The 14,737-nt window shown below is 35.9% G+C and overlaps 1 protein-coding gene and 1 long non-coding RNA gene across 2 annotated transcripts; both read right to left on the reverse strand.

The window, feature by feature from the left end:
• Positions 1–10,430: 10,430 nt before the first annotated feature.
• LOC106766385 (receptor like protein 3-like) lies at positions 10,431–10,922 on the reverse strand. The gene has a single exon (XM_014651114.1). It carries the CDS (start codon positions 10,920–10,922, stop codon positions 10,431–10,433), a length of 492 nt encoding a protein of 163 aa, XP_014506600.1.
• A 62-nt stretch (positions 10,923–10,984) lies between these two features.
• Positions 10,985–11,634, reverse strand: LOC106768064. The gene is made up of 3 exons (XR_001376212.2): positions 11,304–11,634; positions 11,135–11,213; positions 10,985–11,075 (listed from the first exon to the last, which is right to left on the reverse strand). It is a non-coding gene; the product is annotated as an uncharacterized LOC106768064 (long non-coding RNA).
• Positions 11,635–14,737: the final 3,103 nt, after the last annotated feature.

Here is a 14,737-nt window from a genome sequence, read left to right on the forward strand (position 1 = left end):
CTCTAAATTCTCTTTCTTGATGCCAAAATTTACTTATATTTCGAATGAATGATTTACCATTGTGAATTATTTGTCTCAGCAATTCTTTTCTTTGTTTCTTTTGTTCTTCTTTTATGGCTCTAATTTCACTTTGAATGAATGAGGTTTGCACCTCCCTATTAAGTCTATCTTGATTCAAGCTCTCTTTAAGATTCCCAATTTGTTTCATTAGTTTCCTAAGAATATATTGCTTCTCAGACTCACTAATCCTAGACATCCTTTAAAGTAAAATTACTTTTAAAATCAAAGTACAAGACTCAAAAGAAACAAACAATGAAAACGGACTCTAAGACCCCTGAAAACGTACGGACTCTAATGTGACAAAGGTCACACCTACACGTGAAGCACAGAAAATAAAACACTTAAAAAAACTAAAGTTGCCAAGTGTTGGAAAGAGCACCAAGGACTCTTCCTAACTTGGACTTTATAAGAGGCCTTTTACAAACACAAAAACTAAAACTGCTAACAGTGGGCTAACACAAGCCCATTACAAATACAAATAAAACAAAATAAAGCCCAAAAAAATTGAAATCCTATGCTACGGTCTTGTAGACAATCACGTGCCCAGATCTTGCTTTAATTTGTTGCTTCTATATTTGGATGCTCCTTGTCAGTGTCCTACAATAACAAATGAGCACAATTTGATCAATGTTCCTAGCTAATAAATTGCATGGGAAAAACAAATACAAGATAAAGAATCCTCCCTTTCTCTCAGCTGGAACACTGAATGTAATAAGAGAATCCTATTTGCTCTCAATTAATTGTTTCAACTTATTCTGCACAAACAATTCCANCCAAATCAACAGATCAATCAAGCCAACAATTTGAAAGCTATAATAGAAACAGTTTAAACAAACAACTTCCCTATGATATCACAACTTCCAAATGAGATGTNTCTNCTACTGCATACCCAAGTTACACTCCCGCTCAAACTAATGATTCCAACAATTCAGCTCTGCACACCAAAAATCACAACAAAATCCAGCAAGGTGCAAAGGAAGATGGATATCTAAACCAGATTCAAATGGGTATAATTTCAAGCTGAAACCAAACTGACTAACAACCCCCCAATCTAATCAAAATCATATCAATTCAATGCAATACAATGTACAACGTGTAATGACAATTTTCAACCAAAGCAGGAACAAGTCAAATAATTCACTCATGAAATCAGGATTTGTCAATTTAAAACAGTGCTGATGCAGAGATGAAAAGAACTCACTCAATCAGAACAACATTTATAAATTCCTAGCTTTTCTACCAAGTTCATGAAAGTCTTATCAAATCAAAATCAGCAATTGGCAGTTAACACAAGTAGATTCCTAAATCAGTTCATGCACAACTAACTATGTGACATGCAAAGCTAGGCAACAATCGGTCTGAACAAAGCTAGAAAACTATTTTCTCAATGAAATTAGAAAGAGGATCACAACTCAATCAGACCATGAAAGCAATAATCACATGCAAGACAGTTATGACACCAGTGATGCAACAAACAATTTAGAGTTCAAAATGAATGCAATGGCAGATTAAAATGAATCCAAACACAGCTGATCCAGTTTGATCAGTCTAACTCTTTTTCCTGCACAGTGAACAATCATCAACTCAGTTAGGTTAACAACAAATTCTTTCTCTCAAATGCCAAGGAATTAGGCTAATACAGCCTATCAAAACTCACGACACTCAAGGTTTCTCTCTAGCAATTTATCACACTCAAAGGATGGTTTTGAAAAAGATTTCAGTCAAGGCCAGATAATTCTGTGGATCACTTCCACCTAAGAGGCTACCAAATCACAATTACCATCCTTCTTTTTCCAAAAATCAAGATTGAAATCAGATTTCTCAAACAGGAAATGGCTTGGCTAAGGGATGACAGAACAGAACAACCAACAACAAGGTAAGCACCAGATAAGGAAAACTGACAGCACAGCAGAGAAACTGACTCAAGATTAACTCTAGAACAGATTACAAAAAACAACAAAAGGTCAATTAAAGAATGGCAGAATAGATTGCACACGTGAAAGACAAAACCAAGATAGCCAACAATTGACAAACAAGAAACAAGGCTAGTGAATAAAGGTAAGCACAACAAATAGAACCTAAAGAATAGCACTAGAACATATTTAGAAAGCAAGAAACCCACAGCAAGTTGAAACTGAAATCACATGCAACTTCCAGACTGAATGTTCAAACTGTGAAATGAAACACCACAATGAAACCAGTTTATTTGTTTAAATCTGAACCTCTGTTTTAAAACTGGATTGAATTGGATTGTACAGGTCTGAAAAGCCTTTTACACTGAATATATCATCTTTTTTTTTTATCTTGTTTTTGCTTTTAACAACACAGATCCTAGCTATTGCTACAATCCAATTTTCATAAAAAAAATTCAATTCAAAATTCAGTACTGCAGTTCCACTTGCACAAAAAAAAATGAACTGAAAATGGTGGTTCAAATGACTAAATTCTGCACAAGTGTCTAGAATACCAATTTCATGATTGGAGCAACTTTTGTTTACTAAAAATGATTGGTTCACGCTTACCGCATATGTTAATTGCTACCAAATCAAAAATTCACCATAGCAGTTGTTGTTGCACACGAAATTTAGCCAAATTTCCAATCCAAATCTAGTCGTATGAATCAAAGACAATCTGTGATGATATAACATCACTCCAAACAGCTTATACAATATGAATAGACTCTAGAAATGTTATTCAAGATGTTCAGCAGTGAGACTAATGCCAAACCAGATTTTTAAAACAAAATGACTCAACAAAGAAAATGCAGATCGGTCAACTGCAACATTAAGATTGAAGTGCTTTACTAAGGTGCAATCAAGCTCTTGCATTGGCAATTCATAGCTTAACAGGACTGCACCAAACTATCGCTCAACCAATCACAAAAAAATAATCAGTCTTCACTGATGTTACTGATTTTGAATTAAAAAGAAGGATTGAAACAGATTATGGCAACTTGAAGTTCAGTAACATACATCTGATGATACTAGCTAGCACCCGAGCTCTTTTTGAACATATCATTGCTCATTTGGTGTGCTCAACATGGATCAATCAGTGATATGCACCAGAGACACTTTTTCACTCAGCAAATTACAATGAAATAATGACAATTAAACCATAACACATGACTTTCACAAAACAGAAATGATTTAGAAATCAAAATACTTAATCAAACAAGTTGTACCGAATTAAAATGATGAAAAATGGACTCAAAGCATAGAACGACTCAAGCACAAGACATTCAAGAACATGATGAACAACGCGGAAGCTAAAACAAAAACTCAAAATCAAGATCAACACGAAAATAAAATGTGAGACAAAGACGCGAAACCAACACAAGACAGATTCGAAGCAGAATCATGTGAAACAGCTCATGAATCAGAAAATCCAAACACAAAACAGTGAGAACAAGATCAGATATCGAGATACTTAGCTTTGAAGCGTGCCTAACCCGAGGAAGAGAACTTTCGCTCTGATTACCACATGATGCAACCCGATCCGAGACAGATCGGCAAGGAGCCCAAGGATCTGATGTAGATCGATCTGAAACTCCGAGAAGCAAAGGAAAACACGAGTTTGATGTTGAAGTCGCGGCGGAAGACTGAAAAACGAAGAAGAAACCCTAGATTGAGGGTTTGTTGGATGGAGAGTCTAGATCTGGTGGTTTAGGTTAGTTTAATCGGTGAGGATGACCGATTAAACGGTAAAAGGTCGAAGATGGAGTTTCAATCGGTGAGATGGGAAGAAAAAGGTCAAAACGTTCGGCCAAATGGGAAGGAATGGTTCGGAGAAGATGAAACTTAGAGGTGGTTCGGTGAGATCAACTTACAGTGTTGATCTGAAACGCGAAGGTGACGATGTGGTTCGGTGGATGACGCTCTGCGAAGGAGATGACGCGAGAGCTCTCAGGTTTTCTGGAATGTTGGCGAGAGAGTGAAATGCTGATGAGCTTTGGAGCCTTCGAGTAATAGGCTCGCGTGGCAGCGATGCGGATGACACACGAGTTGANGCGTGCCAAGCAGGGAATGGTGAGGTGATGTTACGGAGGAAAGAGGATCTGACGTGGAGAAATGATAGAATGGTAAGTGTGAGATGGAAGGTGGCTAGAGGAGATCCTTTGGGATTCTCTAGCCTTGACTTTCAAGGCAGAATTGCTCTNGAGTAATTCTCAACAGAAAAACAATTCAATTAGCTCAAAAGTGATTACAAGATGTGTTAGCATGCCTATATATAAGACTAAATATACCACATGCCTAACACATTGTACACATGTCTATTACAAGTAAAAGAAAGACTATACTAAAGGCATTGGGCTTTGGGCCCCGCGTATCAGAATATCCCATAAGATCAAAAGCACTTATGGAAATCAAGTTCCTTTTCAGTTCTNGAACATACCTCACTCCTTGTAACAACATCTCATGATTATCAAACATTCTCAGTCTAATCACTCCAATTCCCTGCACTTTACAGGCTTTATTGTTCCCAAGAAGCACTGTTCCACACTCCTTCAAAACAAGATTCTCAAAATAATCTTTGATTGGACACATATGATATGTGCAACCAGAATCCATAACCCAACTTTTCTGGGAATCATCAGATGAAGCCACCAAAACTCCAGCAGATTCATAACCAGATTCATAGTCATCTGAAGCCTCTGCAACATCAACAATTTCTTTCACCCGAGAGTCTTGGTCATCATTCTCAGGACAGTACTTCTTAATATGACCAATTTTCTGACATTTGAAACATCAAAGTTGCTTCTTGATTTCTTGCTTCGCCTTGCCTGATTTTCATTCTCTCTTCTTCCACTTTATCCTTGAGACTGCAAGCCCAAAAGATATTTCTTCCATATTTTTGGAATCTTGAAGTTTCTGAAATTCCTTGGTTCGGATAGAAGTAATGACTTCTTCCAAAGTAATCACTTGATCTTTCCCATATAGTAAAGCATCTCTGAAATGCTCAAAGGTTTTAGGCAGAGCATTTAGAAGAATCACATCTTTATCTTCATCTTCAAGTTTTACCCCAATATTCTCAAGATCATCAATGATCTTGTTAAAATCAGAAATCTGTTCTTCAATGGATCTCGACTCCATCATCTTGAACGAGTAAAGTTGTTGTTTCAAGCACAATCTATGGGCTAATGATCTAGTCATGTATAATGACTCCAATCTTGCCCATATGCCTGCTGCGCTTCTTTCCTTGGCAACCTCTCTGAGAGCCTTGTCCCCCAGACATAAGATAATGGCACTTATGGCCTTATCAATCATATTCTTCTTCTCTGCTTGTGATAAGACTGGTGACATACTTTCTTCACCCTTCAAGGCTTCATCACAACCTTGTTGAATCAAGATAGCTTCCATCTTGATCTTCCATAACCCAAAATCATTTGATCCATTGAACTTCTCAATATCAAATTTTGCTGTCATTGTTTCTTGGTGAATAAAAATAGTCTTGTCTTGTTTATCCCCACAGACGGCGCCACTTGTTGGTTCAATCAAGCATAAAGAAGATATACAAAACAGAGAGAATAAAGGAAAGCAGAATACTGTATATTATTCTGACCACAACAACCACTTAATACATCTTCTACATTACAGAAAATATTACAAAAGAAAATAACTGTTGAACAGTTATGCACAGTTATACACATAAGAAAATAAACTGAAATGAAGAGTCAACTATAACAGGGCTCAAGGCCCAACGCATCACAGACGTGAATAATATCTAAACAGAGATATCATCAAATAATATCCAAACAAAGATATCATCAAATAATATCCAAACAGAGATATCATCGAATAATATCCAAACAGAGATATCATCAAACGTATCCAAACAGAGGGAAAGCCACGTCAGCCAGGTCAGTCTCTCGGTCCCTAAAATTATCACCGAAACATTTTGGCGCCCACCGTGGGGCATCCCATTGAAAGCCACGAGGAACCAAGACAAGCGCTCGATATCAACATCACTATTCCATATCAACATTAAGAAATTTCAGCAACAACCTGGGTCATCAAACAGAAACATGAGTCATTATCTCCATATCAAATTCTACCAACGGGAGACACATGTCGAAGGTCCCCTCAATTTTTACAGGGAAGCCCTTGAAAGGATAAGCACTTTCTTCTCAAACTATGAATAAGATTTTCGTTACAAAAATATTATAAAATATGATATAAACATATATTATAAAAAGTATGATATAAACATATATCACCAAAATATGATCACGTGACGTGACTTTTGGACACGTTGATTAATCTAAAATCATGATTGATTTTATTTCATTGATGATTTTCTATGAAAGCATTATTTGCTACCTGAAGTACAGAGAACCAAGGCAGATGTGGCTGGGCCACGTCCCTTAGTCATCAAAGTGACAGAGGACCCAACCTTCTTTCTTCACCGGAATGCTAACTTTAATTCTTGCAGATACGCAATATCTATAAGTCACGTGGTGATCTGATCTATAAACCACCAAACCCATTGGTGATTTATTTTATTTAACCAAAAGTGGAATATATATATATATATATATATATATATATATATATATATATATATATATATATATATATATATATATATATAGAAGAATCTCGTGTGCGGAAAGGACGACAATGCTTCCATGACAGCCATCATCGGGTTGCTGCTGCAGCGGCAATGAGAAAACGTCGTTAAATCTGTGTCCATAAACCTTGCTCACATCTGAGTTGATCATCGTTCAAACGGCGCCATCAACAAACGTAGTCGCATCGTCCGGACCAGCCTCCATGACGACTACTCCTGCTGTGAGCACCAAGGCATGACCTTCACCATGCCAAGCGCCATCGGACAACACCTCATCATCACGCAACTACTACAGTCAATTCACGAGAACAACCCTTATTTGGCTATGCGACCAAGGCAATACCATAGCTAACATTCCATGAAACACATGTTGCGAATTGTCAAAGTTTTTGAGTGAGATAGAAACATCAATTTGATGGCGCAACACTTCCTTCACATAAGAAAGTAGCCTCTACACTGACATATTTAATTTTATCCGGACGAAGCAACAACTCACACCTATCGTCCTCTCTTCCCTGCATGGGCTGAACCATAAAGCCGCCGCACATGAACCCTAGCGACACGCCGCCTTTGACCATGACTCGACAACCACCACCCTATTGTTGGGAGCTAAGGCTCTCCTCGAAGATCCCAACCGGATCCTTGCCATCGTCAACTCTTTGTCAGGGAACAACCCTTCACTCTCTAAATAAAACAAACTAATGGTTGTACGAAACTTCCACATATGGAACTATGTCATCCTGCAACATGTCGTTCCGTAACCCTTGTCAGACAATCCATGGCGGTAACATTGTCAACAACCACACCGTTCGGTCTAGCTTTCGCCCCGAGCGGCTCGACTTCCACAACCATGAGCGCCGCATGACCAATTGCAGCGTCGTTGGCGGCAAACACCGTTTCTTCCCTCGTGTTCCTTTTTTATTATCTCACTATTTTTCTACTTTTGACTGATCAGCCAGGGCATCGATGCGTATCGTCGACAAGGCTAAAAAGAGAAAAGAAAAACACCAACACCATAACCATCGACGCTCTTCACGATCATACCTCCACAACCAAAATCAACACAACGTTATCGCTCTCCAACTGCACTGACGCCATCAGCCCCTTTCAAATGGCTATTCCATCAGGTTCAGCCCATCCTATGAGGACCGCCTCACCATCTCCACCGCCTAGGGCTTTTGCACTCGCAACGACAGCTGCACTGTCCAACCACTAACATTCACAACGACCGTCGCGCAGTTCGGTTCAGCCTCCATATCATTCACAGGCATTGCCGCAATCCGCCACCGGTGCTGGACCGTTCAACTATCAAACTAGTCAACTATAATATTGTCGATGACGTCAGCCAGCGCGGAGAACCCCGCTTGCGTCACTAGGTCATCCGCCTCATCTTCGTCTTAAGTGAGATCGAAGACTCCGTCAACTGCCACGCACACCCTCTTTCCCACCACGACTCTCTCCGTTGCCGTCTGGCTCGGCTTCGTCCAAACTTGGACGTTAAACACCTTACAGGATGGTCACTCCTGTCGACTAGACACCGAACGGGTCGGTCGTTCCCGAACACCTTGTGGGATGGTCACTCCCGTCGTCTAGCAAACCTGGACGTTAAACACCTTACAAGATGGTCACTTCTGTCGATTAAACACCAAACGGGTTGGTCGTTTCTAAACACCTTGCGGGATGGTCACTCCCGTCGTCTAGTGGAACACCGAGTCCGGACGCCCAACTACTATCAAAAGGCACGAACCACCGAGTCCAGACGCCCAACTACTATCAGAAAGTACGGACCACCGAGTCCGGACGCCCAACTACTATCAAAAGGCACGAACCACCAAGTCCGGACACCCAACTACTATCAGAAAGTACGGACCACCGAGTCTGGATGCCCAACTACTATCAAAAGGCCCGGAACACCGAGTCCGGACGCTCACGGACCATCGAGTCCGAACGCCCACTTACTATCAGAAGACACGGACTACCGAGTCTGAACGCCCACTTACCATCAAAAGGTACGCCAAACCCCCAATTATACAGATCAACAAATAAAGCCTCCCTCAAACTTTTAAGTCCTATAGTTAATCGTGGCTAAAGCCTAACGCTTCACTCGGACTTGGGGGGATGATGTACGGTAGTATATCTCAGACGGTCGGCTATGCCGAACGGTCACACTTCCCAACAACTTGGGCTCTTTATCAAATTGGATCAAATTCTATTGGGCTCAAGGCCTAACGCATCACGGACGTGAATAATATCCAAACAGAGATATCATCAAATAATATCCAAACAGAGATATCATCAAATAATATCCAAACAGAGATATCATCAAATAATATCCAAACAGAGATATCATCAAACATATCCAAATAGAGATATGTCAAGTAAGTTTGTTTGTATCTTATTCTGTTTATATTCTACTAATCTTATATCAATCCAGAGCCTATAAATAAAGGGCTAAGGACTCCAAACAAGGTACGTTAACATTCAGCATACTCTCTACTCCCATCATAATCATACAGCAACCCTGCTGTCAACTCTCTCGTACTGAGAATCACTTTAATAAGAACTGAGGTTCTTCCACAATACACGCCTAACTTGAGCGTCAGAGTACCATTGCAGGTACCTCCCCCCCCCCTCGGCCAAAGCTTGAAGATCACCGAACGGTCAAGGTTAAAGCAAAGCGAGCAGTCAAGATCCAGAAAAAGCGTGTAATCCGATCAGTCCAAGCATCAGAAAGCGGGAAAGCCACGTCAGTCAGGTCAGTCTCTCAGTCCCTAAAATTATCACCGAAACATCAACCAAGTTAATTTAAGTTATAAAAGAATAAAGATAACCATAGTGGTTAGATTTATTAATTTAATACTAAATGGTTTTGATTAATTGTAACCTAAAATGAATAACAGCGACAGACATTTAAAGTGTTTTTTTCACTCATTCACGATGGAAATTCTAGAACAGAAATTAATCTTTATTTCAAATTTTTTATAATATACAACAGGTTAAATATATTTTTATTCATTAATTTTTAGTGAAAAATAAAATTAGTCACTTTTTAAAATTTTGTTCTAATTTAGTCTCCCAACTTTAAAAATGTATAAATTTAGTCCTTTTAACTAAATTTTGTTAACTCATTCATGATAACATTTGGATTGTTTACACTGTTTGACACATTTTTGCTTCAATATTAACTGAGAAACGCGTTTAAAACAACAAATAAATCTAACAAAATTTGGTTAAAAAGACTAAATTCATACCTTTCTAAAATTGGGAGACTAAATTAGGCCAAAATTTTTAAAAAATGACTAATTTCAATTTTCACTAAAAGTTAAAGGATAAAAACATATTTAATCCTATGTTGCATGAATAAAAAAATTAACTGGATCAGGTTGGCTTTAATAACCATCAATTACACATCAGATTTGAATAGAATTCAAGGAACAAAACTGTTCATGGTGACAATCTAAGTTCAACGTAAATCCATCATGTATGCAGGTCTACGGTATTACAAGAGAGAAGAGAAACAAGGCTTGGTACATTACTTAAATCCATCAAGGAATGCAGAATGAAACAGAACCATGAAATCTCAATCAGAAATCTAAAAATTTTTGATAGCCTTGAGTGAAAAAATCTATCAATGTGCAGACTTGCAATTCTCAAGACTTGTAATTTTTTGCTAGCATTACTTTATGCACATCAAGTATATTAAAATCAAATCTCCATACTTACGTGCAATGTACATATACGAGTATCTGATCTTATGTGCTTCTACTTAATTCTTCCACTAACTTCATATGTCACAATGAATATTATTTATATATTGGCCTTAAACTTTTATCCCACGTAAGATACGGATTTCCTTTGTAGCTACTCCCATCAAAGGTACAAAACTGTCCCTTTTCAAGTGCTCTTCCTGACAAATTATTGTAGGAAACATTGAAGACAGCCAAAGAGTGCAAGTCCTGTAACTCTAGAGGGATTTGTCCACTTAGGTTGTTATTTGAAATATCTAAACTCTCTATGTTTTGTAGCTTCTGGAAGCTCTCTGGGATCAGACCATTTAGATGGTTGTGAGATAAGTTGAGAGAACGAAGGCCATGTAGATCTCCTAATTCGTGTGGAATCTGTCCTGTCAATTGATTACATGACAAATCTAGTTCGGACAGTAACTGAAATCTATCACTGCCGAAGGAAAGGTGTAAATTTTTTGTTCTCAGTTGCATTACCACAAGAAGTACGAGGGTATATAGTTTTTCCCTATCAGTAGCATAAAAGGGAACGGTAGCATTTCCGAACGACATATTACTGAAGCAAGCAGGTATGGACCCACTGAAATTATTTTGCGAAAGGTCTAAGATATTACCAAATGCAGAAGGCAATTGCAGCTCCAGCTCCAGCTTATCTCTTCCGCTTCGAAGAAACTAACCTAGGATTTCCAAAATCCCAATTCAAACCTGCAAACAACAACGAAAAAAAATTGGTCAAACCTGAAATATAAGCGATTAAAACTTACCACCAGCAGGAGGCGACTACAACTCGAGCTTCCAGTTCGAAGAAACCAACCTAGGGTTTCCAAAGTCGCGATTTCAAACCTCAAAACAGCAATAACCAAAAATTGGTCAATTTAACAACAAAAAGTGAAAACGAAAATACAAATTAGCCTCAAAGCTTCAATTACTCACCGCGTTCAACAAATGAAAGCCTAATCCGCACAACTCGCGATGGCAAAGTTCGATTGGAAAAAACAACTACGGAAGAAACTTTGGTTCAGAGAGGGAGAAGAGAACAACTGCGGGACTGACAATGAAGAAGATCAGTGAAGAAGAGGTGCAGGAATGAAGGTTCACGAAGGGGCACGCGGGAATGAAAGTTCAGAGCTGAGAATGAATTTTAATACTTTTTTGCAGAGCTTAATGTATTAAACCCATACGAAAAATATACATACGGAAAATCCGTATAGAAAGCCTCCGCCAAAATTACATATGACATATACATACGGAAAATCCGTATGTAATTATTTCTCCAATTATATACGGATTTTCCGTATATAATTCTTTCTTCCCGTATTCGTACATAGCATCTGTATATAATACGTTTATTACATACGGATTAAATCCGTATATAATTATCCGTATATAATTGGCTTTTTTCTTGTAGTGATATAATAGAATTTTAAGAATCTACCAATGTAAATTACTTAAGATTATATTAAGAAAAATAAAATTTTAAAAAATTCTAAATATAAATTAAAAGGATTTTAAGTTTTGTAAAAGGTAAAAATCACTTCCTCCTTATTTTTTATTTAAATATATATTTTTTATTTTGACACATAGAATGTCATCCGAAGAGTAGATGTTGTTGTTCGTGTATTATTTGAGTATGAGAAAAGACTAAAAAAAGTTTTAATAATAAATACTTAATTAGTTGTCTGTTAACAATACCATTTATATTAGGGTTTATATATAGGTTTTTATTTTATTAATTTTGAATCAAATAAATGATTATCTTAATTAACTTGTTATGTTAATATATTTTAACTCTTAATCTTTTTGAATTTCACTTGATTATCATTAATCTTAACCATCATGTTCTTGCCAGCATAATATGGTGTTGTTGAGGAAATCTTAGTCATTTGTGAAACAATTTGATATGATATCAAGTATGTACTCAAGATAATTTGAGATGGTCTTGATCTTTGTTATGTGTTGAAATAATCTTAAATAAACAACCTAAGATGATGTTAGGTATATATAATACATATGTTATATGTTCATCATCGAATTTTCACTTATATGAAAAAAAAATCAAGTTTGATTGATTGTCAGTCTTTATAATTAATATAATATTTTATTATTGTCCTCTTCAATGTGTAACCATGTTTGAAGTTTAAATTAAAGGTGTTTCTCGACTAATATTAATACAATGTAATTATTTCTTAATAAATATTAGTTAGAATTTTTTTTTTATCAATGTTAATCTGACAATCTTTTATTTAAGAATTAAATATGTTTTTAATATTTTGATGTTGTTTTTCTCAAATTTTAATATAATTCGGTCTTCAAACTTGAAAAATAATAGATATAATTATTTTAATCTAATTATATATATATTTTTTTTAACACGTAAAAAATTATATTAATTAAATTAAAAGGATTATATTTATTTTTTTTTCAAATTTAGAGACCAGAATTTAGGACAAGAATAAATTCTAATTTCATATCTAAATTATAGATTAAAAATATTTAACCCTTTAATTAATATAAACTAAAGTTTCTAAATGAATATTAATAATATTTATTTTAAGACTAATATTATTAAGGTCTACTTATATCCAACTAAATATTACTTAAATTTGTGAATAATTAATATTTGTTCACGGATTATCAATAATATAGATTTGTAAGTAATTTTGACGTAGATAAAATTTTTATGGATTTTTTTATTCGTTGAAAGCAGTAATTTATTGGTAATACATATAAACAACCATTTTTCGATAATTTTCCACCATTCACATTTCGTAGATAAATACATATGGAATCCATTAGTGGATTTTTAAGACCAACCTCAATGAACATGATTATGTACAATAATGCAAAGGCAAATTGGTGGCCAAAAGCTATGTTCAAATGTATGGAATAAATTACACAAAGGTATTTGTACTTGTTGTTAAACTTGACACAATGAGATTGTTATTAGCATTAGTGGCTCAAAATGCATGGGATGTATTTCAACTTAATGTAAAAAGTGCCTTCTTGCATGGTGATTTTCAAGAAGAGGTATATGTACAACAACCAATAGGTTTCATGCAAAAAGATAGAGAAACTCAAATTTACCGACTCCAGAAAACTCTATATGGATTGAAGCAGGCCCCATGAGCTTGGTATGGTAAAATTGACACATATTTTTCCAAAGAACAGTTCAATTGATGTTCAAGTGAACACACTTTGTTCACCCAAAGAATTCAAGGTAATATTTTAGTAGTTAGTCTTTATGTTGATGGCTTAATCTTTATTGGAAATAACAAACAAATATGTGAAGAATTTAAAAGTTCAATGAAACTAGAATTTGACATGACTGATCTTGTGAAAATGAGATATTTTCTTGGAATAGAAGTTGTACAAAGAAATACAGGAATCTTTATACGTCAAAGACGATATGCTCAGAAGATATTGGCTCGGTTCAAACTAAGTATAGAATCCCATTGTACCATATATCTAGAGATATGATAAAGGAGTCTTAGTAAGTGCTATAAAGTTTAAATAAGAAATTGATAGTCTCATGTACCTCACAGTTACTTGGCCAAATTTCATGTATATGAGCTTAATTAGTATATACATGGCTAATCCAAAAGAGTCACATTGGGTTGCAATCAAGATAATCTTGAGATATCTCAAAGACACTACTGATTATGGTATCTTATATCAACAAGGAATAAAGGCAAGTCTTATAATATAGTGACAATAATTATGCAAGAGGCTTAGATGACAAAACAAATACATTTGGTGCAGTTTTTTATAATAAGCACTGGAGTTGTCTCATGAGCCTCAAAGAAACAACCTAAGGTGAGTATGTTTAAAACAAAGGTGGAGTATATTTTGCATCATTTTGCACATGCCAGTGTATTTGCCTTCGTGGAATTTTAGAACAACTCATATTAGAAGAAAAAGATGTCATATAAATTCTATGTGATAATAAGTCTAATATTTAGTTATCTAAGAACCATGTCTTCCATTGAAGAAGTATACATATTTCATTTTCTTAGAGATTTAATGAAAGATCAAGTTGTTTGTCTTAATTATATAGTTACTCTAAAGAACAATTAGCAGGCATGATGACAAAAACATTGAAACTTAAATATTTTGAATAATTTTGACCTATTTTTGGAATGGTAGAAATCAATGTAGTAAGTTATAATGGAATTATTGCATCTAGCTCAAGGGAAGAAATTTTAGTTAGGATTTGTCCAACATTTTCACATTTTAATAAATCCCTTATATTAAAGGAAGAATTAGTCTTTAGTTGCATATGTTTCTCCTAATTAAGTGGCATTTACATATATAACTGTTTTTTAGCACGTTGTAGCATTACAAATTCGTATATTAAAGACTATAAATGC

Source organism: Vigna radiata, chromosome 7 (genome assembly GCF_000741045.1).
Source record: "Vigna radiata var. radiata cultivar VC1973A chromosome 7, Vradiata_ver6, whole genome shotgun sequence".
In the NCBI taxonomy this organism is placed as follows: Eukaryota; Viridiplantae; Streptophyta; class Magnoliopsida; order Fabales; family Fabaceae; genus Vigna; species Vigna radiata.

Coding starts and splice junctions, on each gene's coding strand:
- LOC106766385 (XM_014651114.1), bottom strand. CDS start 10,922: ATGTCGTTCGGAAATGCTACCGTTCCCTTTTATGCTACTGATAGGGAA.